Genomic DNA, 20503 nt, shown 5'->3' with positions numbered 1-20503 from the left:
TAAATGCCAGGGCTGCTGTGCCCCCTTAGTTTGGTATATTTTGTGAAATAAACTTTTAATTTTTGTATTTATTTCATACTATATGTATTACAGATACATTCATCCTTAACCCTTAAGTTCGATTTATTGTTTCTGTGGACTTAAAATAACTGTTTTATTTGATGGCCTTGCTTGCTGCACTGGTATTTGGCTATTGTGCCCTCAAAAATGTACAACACCCAAAGGCCACCAAAGTGGCCTTGCCCCGAAAATAATGAAATTCCAGGCACGCTACTAACATTTCACTAACTCATTGGTTCTCAAAGTGAGGTCCAAGGACCCTCAGGGTTCCTTGACGTTTTTTTATTTTATTATTTTGGTTCCATTTGTACACTCCCAGAGTTATTTATAAATTAAAAAAGGTTTGAGAACCCCTGCACTGACTGTACTGTACCACACAGGACTGGTCAATAAGAGTTAAGTCTCCTTTGTGGTTAAACTGGACATTTAATTTGAGAGAGAGAGAGAGAGAGAGAGAGAGAGAGAGAGAGAGAGAGAGAGAGAGAGAGAGAGAGTGAGTTCTGCTCCAATACACAGAGCTGACTTGTGGGAATAATAGTCCATAAGGACGATATAAGATATAAGATAAGATTAGATAACCCTTTATTGATCCCCAGTCTATCAATACATATAAATGTACAGTGAATATATCTGGGAAACCATCTGTGTCATTTTATATTTTAGATATAGCAACATACATTTTTCAGAAAACTGTTTACAAGGCATTTGTAGAATCGGCCTCAGGTCTTAATGGGTTAAAATACTGTACATGCATCGCTACATCTATCACCAATCAATTGAGACAAAATATATGTACAGTCTATCAACAATGAGTATATAACTCAGTATGTAGTTCATCAACAATGAGTATATGAATGAAAATGTGTACATTCTATAAACAATTAATATATGATTGAATATGTATAGTCTATCAACAAACAATACCGTATATGAATGGATATGTATAGGCATGAATATGAATGGATATGTACAGTGTGCTCAGAGATTATCTTTTTCAATTAGTCAAATAATGTCATGGTCCGCTCCTCAGCCCTTGAACTTTGACTGTGTTTGTTAGTTTTTGGACTTATTATAGGCCTATGTTTCTGTTGTTCAGCATGTTCTGTATAAAGGTCATTACACACCGGCGAATATGCGAATATACGCAAAATTCGGACTCGTTCCGAATAATTAAAAGACGCTTTTTCGCTTCGCGAAACTGATGTGGACGCTTGCATTGACTTTATAAGGTTTTTAAAAAAAAGTATTTATTCGCATGAAGAATTCGCCCCGGTGTGTAAGGACCTTTAGTCTTGTATTCTGTTTCTCTGTTGTTGCCTTGGTGTTCTGTATCTTATTTCTGTAGTACTGTTCACCTGCCATGTCTCACCTCCCTGTGTTGATTACTAATCTCCACCTGTGTCCTGTTAGTCTCTGCCAATCGTCTCTTAATTGTCTGTTGAGTTCACCTGTATCCTAATCCCTGTGTCTATTTAAACCCTGTGTTTGCAAGTGGTTTAGTTGACAATGTTTGGAGAGGCTATGTTTGGCAGAGAGCTTTCAGAAGTTAAGCTTGCCTTCTTGTATTTACCTATGTCCGTTTGGTTAATAAATACTGTCTGCCTCGAATCCTGCTTTTGGGTCCTCTGTACTTTCCTGACAGCTTGTACAGGAGCTATAAGCTATTTTCAGTATATTTGATCTATTAATGACATGCCACAAATATTGCTTGATTATAGGCCTGTCCCCGACTAAGGATTTGTATAGTCGAATCTGATTGGCGACTAATTGCCAATAGTCGACTGGCAGTCGACTAAGGACAAAAAATTAGAGATTGGGATTCAACTCCCAATCTCTCAGTCAAATCATGCAAAAAATATGTTATGCAATAGAGGAACATTCCATTTGGCTGTAGGGGTGCTTAGTGTCTGATTTAACATAATACTATTGGTTTCTCCCAATAAATCATGATGTATATCCTATTTTTGGCAAACTATTAGTTCATTAATATAAAAAACTAGGCCAATCTCTCAGTCGAATATATATATATATATTTTTAAAATATAATTCGACTAAGAGACACGCAGTCGACTCGGACCCCCCGCGACTAATTAGTCGACTATTCGACTAGTCGAGGTCAGGCCTATTATTAATCAATTCTTTTTTATAATTGTTTATTATAATTGATTAAATTGATTAGTTCGATTAACTCTTACATGTAGTTAGGTTTAATGACACCATCTATTATGTAACACTGGTTTCTTTCAAAATTCGCCTGAAAAAAAACATTTATCATGAAGGGGAGGTAAATGTAATTTTCCCATCTCTTTTGTACATAATAGTGTTTGTATTTGTTGATGACATGTTAATTTGTGTATGCTATGTTGATAAATACATAGGACCATAATGGAAACAAGTCCCCTGTAGGACCTTTTTGTGTTATCCTCTTAGCCTCAATGTCTTACTGTACAAGAGAAAGTATTCAAGCAATCAATCAATGGATAATGTATAGAAAGTGACTGTAGCAGTGGGTGTGTCCCCTACCACTCCATAATGATGAGCAGACACTTCTTTCCATGGTGCATGTTCTCATACAGGCTGAGAATGCCAACAATGTACGGCCCGCCCGACACTCTCCAGTGAAGCTCCACTTCTCTCCTGGCCTTGGGACTGTCATAGAGGATCTGTGTGGGAAACAAGACAAAAAACCAGTGAGAAGAAATTTCAAATGTTGTCTCAGATCTTTCACAATGTTATAGCATTGGTTCTCAAAAGTAGTTTATGTAGCATCGCAATCATTTTAACCACTTTATCCATTTATACCTTTGGCTATTAAAAAATAGCAGAACATTAAAAAGAATTTGGGGAAATGTTCAGATGGGGGACGCTGCCAAATACATATCAATTATTTGGGAGTCCTTGGCACGAAAAAGTTTGAGAACTACTGTGTTATAGGACTGATTTTCATATTTATGTTTCATCTGTGACAGGATTAAAAAATCAAGGCCGTCACATGCACATACAATGCAAATACATGCATCAGGTGGTACAGTAGCCACATTGCAGGCAATGACATTCTTGTACTCCGGGTGAGGAAAAGACAGATAAAACAAAAAAATAAAATAACATAAGACGAAGAAATTATTCACTGTTTATGTCTATTGTTATGGTTGATTCATTTCAGAACGTAGTAACCGAGGCACCCTAGACAGCACAATATCATGCAATAACGGAATTGTAGCTCAAATGTGGAAATGGCAATTTGGAGCTGAATTCTGAGACTCTAGCAGGGCACTGAATTGAATGCATGTGACCAAGCGCTCTGCTCTTTTCATACATGTAGCGGTCCCTCAACTGTAAAACTGTAATTTTCCATCATACGACGGATTTGTGGGCCGAAAATAGCCGATCTACAAGTTCACAATGCGCCGCGACGACGTGACACATTCTGAGCTTGCAGATCTGCTATTTTCGGGCATGCAACTATAAATCAGGCTTATAGCTGACAACACGTACACATACATTCTTGTACCCATATATACACAGCATGTGGTACATAGACCTTGACATAGTATGTATCTTCCATCAGAGTGTATTTTGGGGTGTGTGACTGACAAGCACCAGTGTTGCCATGTCTGATGATTATAAGCGACTTTGGGCGTCTTATTCTGTAAAGTTGCTTGTAAATATTAGTAGTAGTTACGGGTTGCGTTTTTTCTTTGGGGGGGGGGGGGGGCTCGTTTCTAAAGTGTAGTTACTTATTTGGGTTTCCTTTCAAAATGTTGTTTAAACCAGTGGTTCTCAAAAATCTTCATGTCAAAAAATATTTTGTGGCCATGGACCCCCCATACAAGATTTATGTTGTTAAAATGTTTAAAATGTTTCAAGCTCACAACGTGTATGGATCGGCTATTTTCAAATGGCCTGTGGATGGATATAGGTTTAAAGTGCTGATGTGGCCTATAGTCGCTTCTTTTGGGCTTGTTTTCAGAGACCTGGTTGCTTATTTCTCTCGCAAGATCTGGCAACACTGGTGACCACCCTGGTCTGTGCACGCTAGGGTTCATCGCCATGCTGGCTTGTGGTGGACATTTTTGTCGACATTCTATGTTTGCCAAACACATAAAGAGCTATAGCCTTAAATGACCTTTACAGGAACCAAATGGACCCTATGGTACATTTGTGCACTCTCTGAGTTCTGGGGTTCCTGTAAAATAAAAAGTTAGAGAACCACTGTCCTACTCTTAATGTGCCATAGTGTCATAGTAAATCAGTGTCATACATATTCTGAGGAAAGCCTGGAGACTGACACTCAGTAATTGGGTCTTATGATCAAGAACATTATAATGTTATGTAAAAAACAAAAAATCTAAAATTTGCCATGGACGAGGCCAAGTCTTGCCACGGACACATTGATTGATGACCACTGTGTGCACGTGAAACTCACTCTCATGTACAAAATGCTAAACTCTCTCTCGTAAGTTAGACGAGGAATCCAGGCGGAGCAAAATGTCAGCGCTATTACTGACTGAGAGCTGCAAACCGTAACGTAACAGTAAATGTCATACGGTGTATCTGTTGGGTCAGAACTACAAACCCATATGGAAGACAGTTCCAACAGCTGCAATTAAACTGCTGAGAAAATATTTGACCTGATTTTACTTGATGCCCGTACTGTAAGTAAGCCTTGCCAAGCGGCAGGAGCCTATCTCCTGTTACTGTAGTGTAGCGTGAGGCAGCTTGATGTACAACACACCCTGGACGCGACGCTAGTAATGTCACAGAGACTTACCCCCCCAATCCAACCCTTGATGCTGAGTGCCAAGCAGGGAGGCATTGGGTCCCATTACTACAGTCTTTGGTATGACCCGAGCAGGAATGGAACCCCAACGTCCCAATCTCAGGGTGGTCACTCTAACCACAAGGCTACTGAGCTGGTGATGGCACACAGTACGGAGTGTTAATAACTAGCCTACAGTACGATTTATATGTCCTTTACCCGGGGATTTGAACTCAAGTCTCCTGTGCCAAACTTTCCACGCTTTTACCCTTCATGCCAGTAGTGGTCCTATCACTAATCTCAATGGGAGCGTATAGGTGGAGTTGCATGTTCTCCCCGTGTCCCCTAGGGTAGGTACCCTCACAACAACATGCAGTAATCCTGGTCTCTATACTGCCTCCCCCTGGCCAGCCGGGGCGCCTGATGGAGGGGAAGGGAACTGGTTGGAATAACGTGTTCCTTCCACGCGCTACGTCCAACCAGGGAAACTCTCCCCTGTCAGGTGACAAGAAGGTCAGTTGGCTCTCATGCATTGAAGGAGGCATGAGCTCGGCCCTGGCCTCCCTATGTTGGCAGAGGGAAGGTAGTGCCCAGGATTACATAGACAATTGGCACTGGGTGTAAAAAATAGGGTTCCAAAATCGTGGGATAAAAATTTAAAGTAAAAAAAAATGGGAGCGTATAGGGAGGTCAACTACAACCACCACTGTTGTGTTAGTTATTGTATTTCTAAGCATACCTAATAATTACACCACAGGGAGCTCCACAAATCACGTTCAAGACAGATTTGGCTCTAAGTAACAAGGGATTAAATTTGTTCTAGTGCTATGCCACAAAAATGTGGAATGCCCTAGTACCAACAGTCATAAAAAACATGTGTTTTTGCATGTGTTTCTGTCGTTAAATGTTTCGATGAACTGAGTACAAAGTACTCAATGGAAACAAGCCATATTAGTGCTTTCTTAACCCATTAAGACCTAGAACTGTGTCATTTTTAGATTTGAGCTAAAAAGCATTATTTTACACTTTGGGCTATTCAAAAATAGCAGATCTACAAGCTCATAGCGCGGCACTCGGTGCCGCGCTATGAGCTTGTAGATCTGCTATTTTTGAAAAAAAATGAAAATGTGTGCAAATCTTTGAATATATATATTTTTAAAGCGAACATTTTTAACTCAAATCTTTGCTTCTGGGGGGTCCCTGGAACAAATTATTTTGATGGGGGTCCGCGGCCAGATACATATAATTTTGGGGGTCCTTGACATGAAAAAGGTTGAGCACCACTGATATAGAAACATAGGTTTTTCAGAAAACTGTTGAGATTTAGGAGACATGTAGAATCGGCTTCAGGTCTCAATGGGTTAACAGACCTTGTATTGAACTGTACTTCTCTGTGCTTGTCTTTGCAAACTGTTAGTAAAGTATTCAATCAATCAAAACACACACATCGACAGTGCATGGGCGCCAGGCCAAATAACCTGACTAAGATCCTGTGAGGATCCCGTGTGTGGGGGGGCTCTACAGTTATCGTATTTCTACCATACAGCTTGGTCAAAATAATGGTTTATCCATTAAACAAGTCATGGATTTGCAGCTTTTAACTGAGTTAAATCAACATGTAGGGCTTTTGCTGTGTGAAAGAGGAAGGATTACGAGTTGGGTTTGAGAGCCGGGTGTTAAAAGTGGAAGTTGAGGGCTTCCGGTGGCCTACTTATTCTGCACTACTTTATCACCATAGTTACGTACTATATGGACTTATTATCACTATAGTGACATATTATGTGGACTTATTATCACCATAGTGACATATTATGTGGACTTATTATCACTATAGTGACATATTATGTGGACTTATTATCACTATAGTGACATACAATGCGCTCCTGGCAAGTCATAGAAACCATATCTTTATGACTTTAATCAAATTGGACAGCATACGAGCCTGCTCCCTTCATTTCCTGTACTGACAGAGAATTGCCCATAATAAAAGACCAACGCTTTGTGGAGATGAATGAGAGAGAGAGAGAGCGAGAGAGAGAGAGAGAGAGAGAGAGAGAGAGAGAGAGAGAGAGAGAGAGAGAATTAACTCATCAACTTTTTGATGGACTCATTTTGAATGCAAGGTGACACGCCACACAACGGTGGCTGGAAGCAAACCTATCCTTGATATCCCTCTCTAAACCAATCAGCCACAGCCCCATCATCGTCTAAACCAGGGGTCTTCAACAGGGGGTCCTTGGGGGGGGGTTCCAGGGGGTCCCCCAGCAAAAGTAGTTAAAGGGATATTAAAGTAGTTAATATACAGCATCACAATCATTTAACCACTTTATCCATTTATATGTTGGCTATTCAAAAATAGCAGATCTACAAGCTCACAACTTGTAGATCAAAATATATATATTTTTTAAAGAAAATGCAATGCATTTTTTTAATGTCTTCTGGGGGTCCCTGGCACAAAACCCATTACGATTGGGGTCTGTGGCCATATACATATCAATTTGGGGGTCCTTGACATGAATAAGTGTAGTGCCACAGCACGCACGCACGCACGTGGCAAGGGCAAGGGCAACCTATTGTACAGGTGTCTATTGTTGAGATCCATGGCTCATAATACAACTTGACCGTTGACCACCAAATAGCTGATAGTGTGTATTTGATAAGATCTAATAATAATAATTAATTAATGAATAATGATAACAAGAATCTACTCTATAATCATGCCATGCATGTGCAGTGATTTGAGCATGAAATAGCATACTGAGTCATTGTGGAAAAAGTGACAGCCACACACACACACACACACACACACACACACACACACACACACACACACACACACACACACACACACACACACACACACACACACACACACACACACACACACACACACACACACACACACACGCACACGTATTGACACATGCCAGCACCACTTGTAAAGATTGTCACTTCTTCATTTCTCAACCAAGATGTATCAAATAAAGACTTGGCACACGTCCAGCATGTGTAGACAGTGTCCAGTAGACGGTAGGACGAAGTGTGTTCTAATGGCTCTCTGAGCACCTGACCAGTGTTGCCATGTGCGCTTGAGCACCTGACCAGTGTTGCCATGTCCGCTTATTATAAGCAGACTTTTTCTGTAAAGTTGCTTATAAATATTAGTAGTTGCGGGTTGCTTATTTGGGCTTGCTTCCAAGTGTTTTAATTATTATTTAAACCAGTGGTTCTCAAATATTCATGGACCCCCTAAAATGTAGGGGGTCATTTAGGGGATTCATTTAGGGCCTAAATGAATATATATTTCCTAACCCACAACTGAAAATGTTTTGTGCCAGGGAGTCCCGTACTGGATTTGTGCTGTTAGAATGTTTAAAAAAAATATTCCAAATATTCCACATTTTGTTTCAAGATTTTTTTGAAAATAGCAGATCTACAAGCTCACAACGCATCGCGAAGTGAGCTTGTAGATCAGCTCTTTTCAAATAGCCTATGTATAGTATATATACTAATAGGTTTAAAGTGCTCATGTGGTCTATTCTTTTGGGCTTGTTTTCCTAGACCTGGTTGCTTACTTCTCTCACAAAATCTGGCAACACTGCACCTGACTGCACTCTTTTATGTCTCACACCATTGTCTATCCCTCATGCTCTTTTTATAACTCCTGACAATAAAACAATACCCATAAAGTGGCAAGGACTAAACAAGGGAGTGATACACACAGCAGACCATTAATAGCTGATTTACAACCCATGGTGGAAAGTAACTACTGTAACTAAGTATATTTACTCAAGTACTGTACTAAAATAAAGTGTGATTTACTAGAGTTTTTCCATGTCTTTATACGTTGTGCTTTTTATTCCATTACAATTACTTGAACAGCTCTGCCCTACAGATGCCCTACACAAAAACCTGTTAATAATATACAGTACTTTTACTCGAGTACCATTTTGAATGCAGGTATTTTACTTGTATTTTGACATTGTGGTATTGCTACTTTTACTGAAGTAAAAACTGAAGGAGTAGGCTACTTCAGTCACCACAGTTCCACCGCAACAAAGTTCCACTGGGGTCAGAAGTAAAAACAGCATTTAGCTCACAGACGTAGATCAGTACTGCTGATCCGTGGTGATCCGGTGTGATTCATTTAATTATAATTCTATATCTGTTATGATTGCCGGTAATAATATAGCATTACTGGATTGAAGGGATCCCTGGTGACGATAGCTTCCACCTAAAATGATGGAAGAATGTATCTTTCCATCCGTTTATTAATCATAATAATAATCAAGTCATCTTATCGTGGCTGGCTGTTGTTATGTGTTGGTGATGTGCTGCTTACGTGTGATGTCAATACTGTATATGGAATGGACCATGCATGCTTGCAAATAAAATACAAGCCTGTGTTTTACATGAATTGATTGATTTAATAGTATACTTCATTAGACAGAAATGCAATTGAGCTAAAAGGATAACACAAAAAAGTCCTGGGGACTTGTCATTTCCATTGTGGTCCAATGTATTCAATTCAACATAGCATAAAAAATAACACCAAAATACAATATCATCAACAAATATAAAACACTATATACAGAGTAGAAAGGGGTGGGGAAAGGGGGGGGGGGTGTAGGCAGTGAATCCCATCACCTTTCTGTGGGAGACGTGAGATTTACCTCCCTCTTTTTACCTCCCGAAGATGCCTTTTCAGGCCTGTTTTGAAGGAAGCCAGTGATCCACATTTTTGAAGGGATGGTGTCAGGGCATTCCACACTTTGGTGGCAGTGCAGTACAAAGAGAATTTACCCATGTTTGTTCTATAGGTGTGTGTGGTACCAGATCGTTGTCGTCGCTCCCTCTGTAGCATCGTGGCTGTGGGTGTCGCTCACTTTTTTTTAAGTACAGTAGTTAGTCAAATATGAGGGTATTGAGGCCATTGAGGGCAAAGCCCCTTTGAACATCTTGAAAGCCAATCCCATTTTTAATTGCTTAACCATGAAGGTAACAGTACACTGCATAATGTGTGAGGACATGTCAGCAAAATACCTAACGTTACGTATATACCGGATGACTGACTACTCCAGTAGATAATAAACAAGACAGGGTCTAATAACAGCATGGCCTCATGTGGATCTCGGATTTCTGGTGGCAGAGCCTGTGACGTCAGTCATTTATGACGTATCTATATCTAATAAAATATGGACCGTGATCTGGTACCACCCAAATTTAGAACAAACATGGGAAAATTCTCATTCAACTACTCTGCCACCAAAATGTGGAATTCCCTGACTGACACCATCCATTAAAAGGATGTGAATCACTGGTTTCTTTCAAAATTGGCCTGAAAAAACATCCATCATTGAGACCTCAAGGAGGTAAATGTAAATTTCCATCAAAAGGAGGCGTCATTCCCTGCCGTCGTTTTTCCTTTGTATTTGTTGATGACATTATTGTGTAAATCTTTTATGCTTTTATGTTGATGAATTGAATACATAGGAGGACCACAATGGAAACAAGTCCCCTGCAGGACCTTTTTGTGTTATCCTTTTAGCCCTTAATGTCTGACTGTACCACGTGCTGTTTACATTTCTGACTAATAAAAGTATTCAATCAAATTTCGACTAATAAAAGTATTCAATCAAATTTAGACTAATTCAAGTATTCAATCAAATTTAGACTAATACAAGTATTCAATCAAATTTAGACTAATAAAAGTATTCAATCAAATTTAGACTAATACAAGTATTCAATCAAATTTAGACTAATACAAGTATTCAATCAAATTTAGACTAATTCAAGTATTCAATCAAATTTAGACTAATACAAGTATTCAATCAAATTTAGACTAATTCAAGTATTCAATCAAATTTAGACTAATTCAAGTATTCAATCAAATTTAGACTAATACAAGTATTCAATCAAATTTAGACTAATTCAAGTATTCAATCAAATTTAGACTAATACAAGTATTCAATCAAATTTAGGCAAGGTTTCAGCCCAAGTTAACCACCATTGACTTCCAATATTAAACATAAGATGATGTAAAAAGTCCAGAATCAACCGTTTTGGCTCTTTGATGGCTGCAAACTATGAACGATTTGGTGCAGTCCTTATGTTGACTCACTCAAACCTCCTTCTGAATTGATTCACTCACACAAGATCCCTTTGCAACCACATTACCGAGGCACACTTCCACCACTCCGCTAGTCCAGAGGCACACGATCAGATTGAATTACACAACCAAAGTCTGAGGCTTCACAGTCAATGGACACTTATCAGCTCCAACCTCTCAGACTGATTATCCACTTAAGTCCTATATAGTTTATACTCTGATGTGTGATGGTGTTGTGTGCGGTGAATAGAGACGATCTACAATCTCACAACAATGCGGCGTGTTGCGACGCGTTGTGTGATCTTGTAACCTATACTGTAGATCTGCTATTTTGAACATTTCTGAAAATAATATTTGTAATGAATGGAAGTTACTAAGACACTTTAAGTGTTTGGACAGAGTGTGCATGTCTTGGGTGACGTACGCGGAAGCACGTCAGATGTTATGTGGATAATTGCGAACGCAGCGCAAGGAGGCGCGCCTCCGCGCAAGTGGAGCTTACTATGAAACCGTGCTCGGGTTGTGTCTCTCTCTCTCTGTGTCTCTCTCTCTCTGTGTCTCTGTGTGCACTGCCTGTGTGCAGCTCCTCTGAGATAAGTAAATGTCCAATTTAGACGTACCATACATCAAATGAAAGGTCTTTGAAAACTGAACACACCTGTCAAGGTTGCGTTTAAGCCCGCCCCTTCCCCCGGAAGCCACGCCCCGGAGAAGGCTCCTAAAAACTCCCCATTGAAACCCCATGTTAAATGAAAAGTGCCCGAATCGCTCCGAAACTTTTTCTACCCCCCCTAAGTGGGGGTCTACGAACAAATACTTCGGGCTCGGATTTTGGCTCCGCCCCCCGGAAGTGGGTGAAACAGGCACTTCAAACACTTTGTTGAATTGTTCAAAAACATTCAAAGTTTTTTTTTTGTCAATTTGTATTTTTCTAAGATGCTCCTTTTAACGCAGATTTTATTAAATTAAAATTTTATTGGTTACTTTTTTTTAAATATATTTTTTTCATATTTATTTTACTTTTTTTGCGTTCGCTTCCCGCGTTCGCGCGTCTTACTTGTAATAATAAACACTGCTGTCTGATACACAGCAAACAGACCTCACGGAGTCAGCTCATTCTATTTATAAGAACTTTGTATGTCCTGTAAGATAGATATCTGGTTGAAGAATGTATTATTTAGTCCCCCACTCCTCTGGGGTGTTTTTGACTTTTTGTCATTGTACATTTTGCACAGACGTGAAATTCGTCCTAACTATTGGGAGCAGTGGGTCGCTATTAATACAGCGCCCGGGGAGCATTTAGGGGCTGCCTTGCTCAAGGACATCTCAGCACCACATAGACTGAGCGGTCGGGGGGGAACCATGCAGGGACCTTCTGATTCCCAGACACAGGTGGCTGCAATTCGGAACTGGCCCCTGTAAAAAAAAGTCTACAAGTCTTCAATTTGGCAATGAATTGGATCTGCTTTTAGGTACTCTGATGAAGCACATCTCCCAACCATAGGGATTCAGAATCCCCCCCATAGTACATACACAGCAGATCCAAAACGGCAGGTGGAAGCTGGGGTGGTGGAGGGTGAGAAGCAGTGTTTGAGCAAGGCAGCGGCATCAGCATGAGCAGCAGCAAAAGCAAGCAGGGTTGAGAAGTGCAAACTTCCAGTTTAAATAGAGCGGTCTGAGAATGAAATGAGTGTGTGGTTGGATGAGTGGATGTGAAGGTGGAGCTGAGGCGGCCCGATGGTCGGCCGCCAACAACTGCACTGAGTTCCCCGACAGAACTTGCTCTGCGCGTGTCTGTGCCAGGCGCGACGCTCATTTTTGCTATTTTTTTATTTGAATCCTGAAAGTAACCGTTTTGGACATAATAGGTTTCGCACCGGACAGAGGCGATATTCAGTAGACGACGTGGCTGCCAGTGCATGCAGGGTCTGGGGGGGCTAGACTCCCACACAGTACTACCAGACTTCTGTCCATATTAGCGCACAGGGAGAAGGAGGAGACACACAGCAGTGTTCATTTCATCGACTAAAACTATGACGAAAAATGTTCGTCGACTACCTTTTTTCACAGTAAAAAAATAAATAAAAACTAAGCTATGATGACTACAACTATGACTAAACATACTGACAATTTCGTCAACAAATAAAAACTGGACTAAAATGTTAGGGAGAGATTGGTGGAGAAGAGATCCAGTAGAACTAAGACCAGTCATTCTATGCTTGGTTGTCTGAGTCTCTCCGAAAATAGCAGATCTGCAAGCTCACAACGTGTCGCAGCGCGACACGTTGTGAGCTTGTAGATTGGCTATTTTCGGCACACAGCTGAGTATAAATCAGGCATTTCAACGCCATCACGGCCGGCCAAAATACATTTTAGTCGACTAAATCAACTGTAGATTTAGTCGACTAAAATCTTATGATATTTAGTCGACTAAAACTAGACGGAAACTAAAACATTTCAGATGATTAAAATATGACTAAAACTAAATGGAATTTTATTCAGCAGACTATGACTAAAACTAAATCAAAATTTGCTGTCAAAATCAACACTGACACACAGGCACATAAAGAGGTCTCTTTGTAAAGCCAGCCTCCTATTCCCTGTGGCAGCAGAGAGGCCTAGTGGGCCTAGGACTGTGGAACGAAGCCACTCACCCAAGCGTGACATTAAAATGGAACATTCACCTGCCAAATATGAGCTGGTAATGGAATTAGTGGTGAATGGGAGGGGAGCGCTCAGCCTGAAGGGTTCTGTCATGGAACACCGGGCTTTCCCAGGTCTGTGGCCAGTTGGAGAAGAAGTCCAAGGCGAGACTCGAGAGAGAGACACCTCCTCTAACGGCCACAATCGAATTACAGTAAAGACGATTTGGCTTCCGTCCAGGTCTGCTGCAAAGTGGATTAAATGTATACCCATCCATTAGGTTTAGCACTGAGAGAAGCACTTAATTAAGAAGTGAAGGGAGCTGGATAATCATTCTCACTCATTCTTTATGATTTCTTCTTCCTTTTTGTCTTATGATTAAATGTTTTTGAAATAAACATTCATTTTCAAGTGTGCCAATAGTGTGTAGTTCGTTAGTTAGTTTAGTTATGTATTTATTATTATTATTATTATTATTATTTTTATTTTTTTAACAGAACAGAAATATACATACATACAGTTAAGGCTACTAATGTTAGTGGCCCGAAAAGGTGTAGGCTGAAGCTGAGGCTTATTTAACCTATACCCTATTTGAAAAGTAACAAAAGCGAAATAACACAGTTTCAAACTGGTTTAACGAAACTGAAAACATTGGATAAATAAAAAAATCTAAGCAAGAGACTCATATTTTGCCTATACCCTATTTCAAAAGTAACAAAAGTTTCAAAAACAAGACATAGCCAACTATGGATCTTAATCCAACAACAATATAGTCTACAAAGGGAATTAGGCTACTGGCGTCTGTCGTATATTTACCCCAGTCCCCAGGCACAGCCCTGCAAAACACACAGACATAACTGGGAAGACAGCCCGAGTTAGTAGCTTTGTTGAATTATTTTTCTCCCACAACAATGTTGTGTTTTATGAGGCATGCATGCAGGGTGAGTGAGCATGCAGGCAAACGAAGGGAACTTTGACATTTATGTTTGCTGGTCTTCAAACAAACGCCCTTAAACTCCAGGAAAGCATCTGTGTCATTTTAGATTGAGCTAAAAAGCATTATATTGTACTTTGGCTATATATTAGCAGATATACAAGCTCATAGCACGTCACTTCGTGCCGTGCTATGAGCTTGTAGATCTGCTATTTTTTTTAAATCGTGACAATTTGTGCAAATCTTGGAATATATACATATTCTTTTAAAGCGGACATTTTTAACTCAAATCTTTGCTTCTGGGGCTCCATGGAACAAAATATTTTGAGATGGGGGGGTCCGCAGCCAAATACATATAATTGTGGGGGTCCCTGACATGAAAAAGTTCGAGCACCACTGATATAGTACGTTTTTCAGAAAACTGTTAGGATTTTGACAACATTTGTAGAATCGGCCTCTCATGTCTTAATGGGTTAAACACATTCCTCTGAGAGGAAGGGAATTTGTGGGTGCTGAGGTTTAGACTACGGTGGTGGTGGGGTCAGGATGACCTGCATGGCTGCTCTCTGCGCTTTCAGACAGTCGGAGCAACTGACAGTCAGGCATCCAGGCTGTTATGGGCAGTAATGAAAGAAGAGCTCAGACCTTTTACTTATAGGTAGCAATATACAATATAAATATACTCAAGGCCTGTATTCAAAATTCACTTGAGTTAAAGTACAAAAGTATATTGGCATCAAAATATACATAAAGTACCAAAAGTAAAGCACTCAAATGTTTCAAAATGTGACAATTCTGTTGATCTATAAGCTCTCTCTCTCGTGAGCTTGTCGATCGGCTGTACTTGAATAGACTAACTATAAAATAGGGCTTAATTGGTTGATGTATGTTTTGTAATAATTACCTAAATCTACAAAGTAACGAGAAACTAAAGTTTTCAAATGATCGTAGTGGAGTAAAGAACACAATTTTACCTCTGAGAAGTATAGTATAAAGTACTGAAAAATGTAAATACTCAAAGTACCTGAACATTGTACTTGTACTGGTTATTGGGTGCAGTCAGCATGTCACGTGACTGTCTGTTTTCCCTGGATCACTCACTCTGCCACTACTATCACCCTGTTTGTGTGTCCTATCACAATTTATCTCGCCTTTCATCCCTCTCTCTCTCTCTCTCTCTCTCTCTCTCTCTCTCTCTCTCCCAAATAAGGCCTGAGTGTGCAGTTCTGGTTGTGACACTATTGATGCCTGGTTCCAGTCTCTGATCCAGTGTGGATTATTGTATAAGCTCAGTAAATCTCTCTGCCTCCGGGCTCTCTAACAGTGACAGGTGATGACAGGTGACAGCATGTGTGTGTGCAGTATATGGGTGTGTCCACCACCACGTGTGCCGCGTTTGGCTAGTATCGCAAACTTTTCCCCGCAAAACACACTGTCATTCACTCCCTGTTTATACTACTACTCTCGTATGACAGCTCACAATGTGAAATACCGGTTCTTCAGCGGTTCTTTGGCGTGGTTGAGGCGTTATATGGCACTCATCTCATCCAATGATACAGTAGCAGCACCAGACTCCCCTCCAATTCCAGGAATCCCATAAGTCCAGGTGCAGAACACATTCAGCCCACGTGGCCAATGAGCCACTTAACTGTCCCACTCCAACATGTGCATTATACAAACCAAAACATCACTGTCCCACTCCAACATGTGCCTTACAGACCAAAACATCACTGTCCCACTGGAACATGTGCCTTACAGACCAAAACATCACTGTCCCACTGCAACATGTGCCTTACAAATTGCATATCCATATGCAGACAGAACACGAACCTTCACAACTAAATGCTTAACTAACACTTAGCCTTAACCTGACCCTGAAGTAGAAGTATCCTTGTTAACCACGAGGGGAACAGCAAAATGTCCTTCACCATTCATTAAAGGATGTGAAACACTGGTTTCTTTTGAAACTGGAACTTAAAAAACATCTATCATGAGACCAAAAGGGGAGATAAATGTAATTTTCCATCTCCTTTGTACATAATTGTAGTGTTTGTATTTGTTGATGACATGTATTATCGTGTTAATTGTTTATGCTATGTTATTGAATTGAATACATAGGACCACAATGGAAAGTCCCCAGGACGTTTTAGCCTTAATGTCTTTGTACCATGTGCTGTTTACATTTCTGACTATTGACTATTCAATCAATGCTTGTTACATTTAAATTCCAAAATCACTTTCTGCCAAGTCATTTTAATTCAACCTTTTGAATTTTTGACCTTATTGAATTATTTTAGAATGCAACAAGCATTCTGATAGGCTGAGATCATTGGCAATAAGGCAGGATTAATCAGCAGTGTTAGGAGAGTAGAATATGATAGGCAATTATGCTATGAGGCTAACGTTATGTCACCTGGCTGTGTCCAGCGTCCCCTGACAAGGGCAACCTACTGTACAGGTGTGCATTGTTGATCAAATAATAAATTAATAAATAATAATAACAACAACAACAATAACAGAATCTACTTTATAATTATGCCACGTGCGGTGATTTGATCATGAAATAGCACACAGTACTGAGTCATTGTGGAAAGTGTGACAGGCACGTGGGCCTGTCACCCATGCACACGCGCGTGCGCACACACACACACACACACACACACACACACACACACACACACACACACACACACACACACACACACACACACAAACACAGAGAGGTGACTGGAAGTGAGAATACACACTTCAATAAGAAATTAGTTCACTGTTCCACTTCCACCACCACTGTCTGTGACATATTCTTGGCATGTAAAGAGGAATCTGATAAGACACTGCAAGAAAGGTCAAAGTTCTAGCATTTACAGTAATTTATTAAGTCTGAACTCTGAAGATCTCACATCAGGTAGGCTACAATGTAGCCCGCCGCTACATAATAGTAGCCAGTAGTGTTAACTAACTTCTCAAACATTTTCATGTCAAGGACCCCCAAATTGATACGTGTTTGATTGATTGATTGATTGATTGATTGATTGATTGAATACTTTATTAACAGTTTACAAAGACAAGCACATGGGAAGTACAGTTCAATACAAGGTCTGTTGAGAGGATTTTAAACCCAAGAAAGCACTATGGCTTGTTTCCATTGGAGTCCTTTGTACTCAATTCATCAAAAATGTAGCCCTATTTGGCTGTGGAGAGTAGACCCATCTGAAAAGATGTTGAGCCAGAGAAGACTTGTTTGTGTAAAGAGTTTTGTGTTTATTTTTTCGAACATTTTAAAAAAATAGCAGAGGCTACAAATAGGGTTAAAGTGGTTCAACTCAATGTTTTGATGATTTATTGACTAATTTAACTGGGGACCCCCTGGAACCCCCTCAAGGAACCCTAGAACACTTTGAGAACCACTTTACAAGTCAACAGTGCAGTGTCACTCGCTGAAAATAGGACATCTACAATCTCACAACTTGTGGCAAGCTTGTAGATCTGCTATTTTGGGCTTCAGACCATGTTGAAGGATATACTGTATAGCCCATGCAGTGGTTCTCAAACTTTTTAGCTCGAGACCCAAAAGAGAAATTTGATGTCTGCCCAGGACCCAAGCTACTGAAGCTAGTGAAAATCGCAGATCTACAAGCTCACAATGCCTTATGTGACAAGGCCTCGTGAGCTTGTAGATCGGCTATATTTTCACTACTTCTTTAACATTAGTTTTCTAATTTATGGGATTTTATGGGATTTTAAAAATATATATATTTTTGAAATAATAATTCAATCAAAAATGTACAAGAAAACAAAAAATAAAGGGATATTTTTAGGCCTGTATACTCGTGACCCATAAAACTGTGTCCCGCGGCCGCGACCCACAATTGGATCCACGACCCACTGTTTGGGAAACCTTACCTTGAGAGCGCACTTCTGGCCGGTCTTCTTGTTGGAGCACTCCAGAACTTTACCGTTGATCCCCAGGCCCAGCACCTGGCTGGAGATCTTATAGTCGTCCGTCACCGCGTGGCGCTTGATCTCCGGTTTGGGATACACGGGGGGCGTAGCGGGCAGCGGGAAGTGGGTCGAGTCCCCGACGTCCTGCGGGTCCTTTTGGTCACTGCTGTCAGTGGCACTGGCAGCGGTGACAGAGAGCGGCTGTCTGTGCGTCTCTGTCCCCGGCGGGGAGTCGCAGTCGTCCGGCTCTGGCTCAGCCTTAGGAGCCCGTTGTTGCAGCGACGCTTTCTCATTTCCATTCCCATTTTGTAACATGGTAGCCTAATAATAATAATAATAATAATAATAATGTAATAACACTGTTGTGTCCGTTAAAGTGCTCAGTCTGCCCGCCAGACGGGAAAGTCTATGACTAATAATAGCCCTAATTCACCAAGTTAAACGGTCTCACTCACTCACTCACTCTCACTGCCGGTAATTACTGTATTATTACGCAAAGCAGAAAGTAATCCTTTGGCCACCGCTGGTTGGTTGCACGTCTGTCAGGCTGATGTCCAATGATGACTATTGGCTTAATCACACCACTTTCATCTAATAATGAAACTGGAAATATACCTTCCAGCCATTCAGAGTGTTATAGAAGAACATTAACTGGAGCTCTCAAACTTTACCAATCAAAACGGTCCATAATCCAAGATGAGTGCCATTAAAAAAAAGGTAATATTTCCAAACAAGAAGAACGTCCTCATTGAAGAGTGTATTTATATATAATGTCCAGATCTTCAGCTTGTTGTGGAGGTGAGGATCTATTCCTCCTTCAGTGTCATTTGGTTGTCCACAAGGTTTGTGTTAAGCAGCACCTCCTCCTCTCTCTAGTTTAGTGCTATTTATTTCACAACTGGCCGACTGTCACACGGCCTTAAAGGCGCAGGACAGATGCTCTACTACTGTCTAGACTCTAGGGCAGTGCTTCTCAGCCTGTGGGTCGGGACCCCCCTACATCAGTGGTGGTTTTCAACCTTTTTCATGCCAAGGACCCCTAAATTGATAAACATTTGGCTGCGGACCACCATAAAAAATAAATAAATATATATATATATATATATTCAAAGACATGCACACATTTTCAAGATTTTTCAAAAATAGCAGATCTACAAGCTCATAGCGCGGCACTCGGTGCCGTGCTATGAGCTTGTAGATCTGCTATTTTTGAATAGCCAAAGCTAAGTGGTTAAAATGATTGTGACGAGATGTTAACTAATGGGGACCCCATGGTCCCCGGACCACCGGTTGAGAACCACTGCCCTACATAATTTACTTTGGGGGGGGTTGGGTCACCAGATGACCAGTAAAGTGACAATTTAAGAACTTTTATTAGCCTGTAAAGCCGCTTTTCCATCACAGCTTAAGCACGACACTGTCCAGTACAGTCCAGAACCGCACCGCACCGCTTCAAAATGTCTTGCGTTTCCATTGCACAAAAGTCCCCACTCGCAAAATCCCCACCCTCCCCTCCCCTCCCCTCCCGAAGGAAATCAACGCCCCTTTCTTTAACACACCAACTTAGCCTCAGGCTACAGGGTTAGCCTAAATGCTAGCGTGCTTCCTCAGAGCTAGTTTGGCTCTTAAGTTATTATTTGGCCATGTTCACCCTGACTTTAATCTTCGCTATTGTTGGGAAGACCTGTGTGGTGTCTAAACACGTTGCCATCACTTATATAAAAAACATTATTAGCGTGTATCGTCGCACATTCATTGTTGCCAGGTTTAGCAGAAAGAAATAAGCAATCAGGTCTATGAAAACAATCCCAAAAGAAGCGACTATCTACGGCTATTTGAAAATAGCAGATCTACAAACTCACAACGCGTAGCGATGCGACGCATTGTGAGTGTGTGCATCTGCTATTTAAAAAATATATATACATATATAATGTTGACAAATACATATTAATTTGGGGGTCCTTGACATGAAAATGTTTAAGAACCACTGGTTTCAACAACATATGGAAACAAGCCCCAAATAATCAACTACATTTTAGAAACAAGCAGTGGTGGA

At 40.6% G+C, this 20503-nt stretch overlaps 1 protein-coding gene across 1 annotated transcript in view; it reads right to left on the bottom strand.

Moving 5' to 3' along the window:
* mapkapk3 (MAPK activated protein kinase 3) overlaps nt 1-19268 on the bottom strand; it is a 38809-nt gene extending 19541 nt beyond the window's left edge. The window contains exons 1-2 of the mRNA XM_080425143.1: nt 18409-19268; nt 2584-2723 (exon numbers count right to left, since the gene is read on the bottom strand). Coding sequence (XP_080281269.1) covers nt 2584-2723; nt 18409-18762 — 494 coding nt within the window. The 5' untranslated portion in view covers nt 18763-19268. The remainder of the gene's footprint in view (nt 1-2583; nt 2724-18408) is intronic.
* Between the last annotated feature and the right edge of the window lie 1235 nt (nt 19269-20503).

Source organism: Gymnoscopelus braueri, assembly GCF_963280865.1.
Source record: "Gymnoscopelus braueri genome assembly, chromosome: 3".
Lineage (NCBI taxonomy): Eukaryota > Metazoa > Chordata > Actinopteri > Myctophiformes > Myctophidae > Gymnoscopelus > Gymnoscopelus braueri.
The sequence above is the reverse complement of the archived record's forward strand: the minus strand, read 5'-3'. Positions and strand labels throughout refer to the sequence as shown.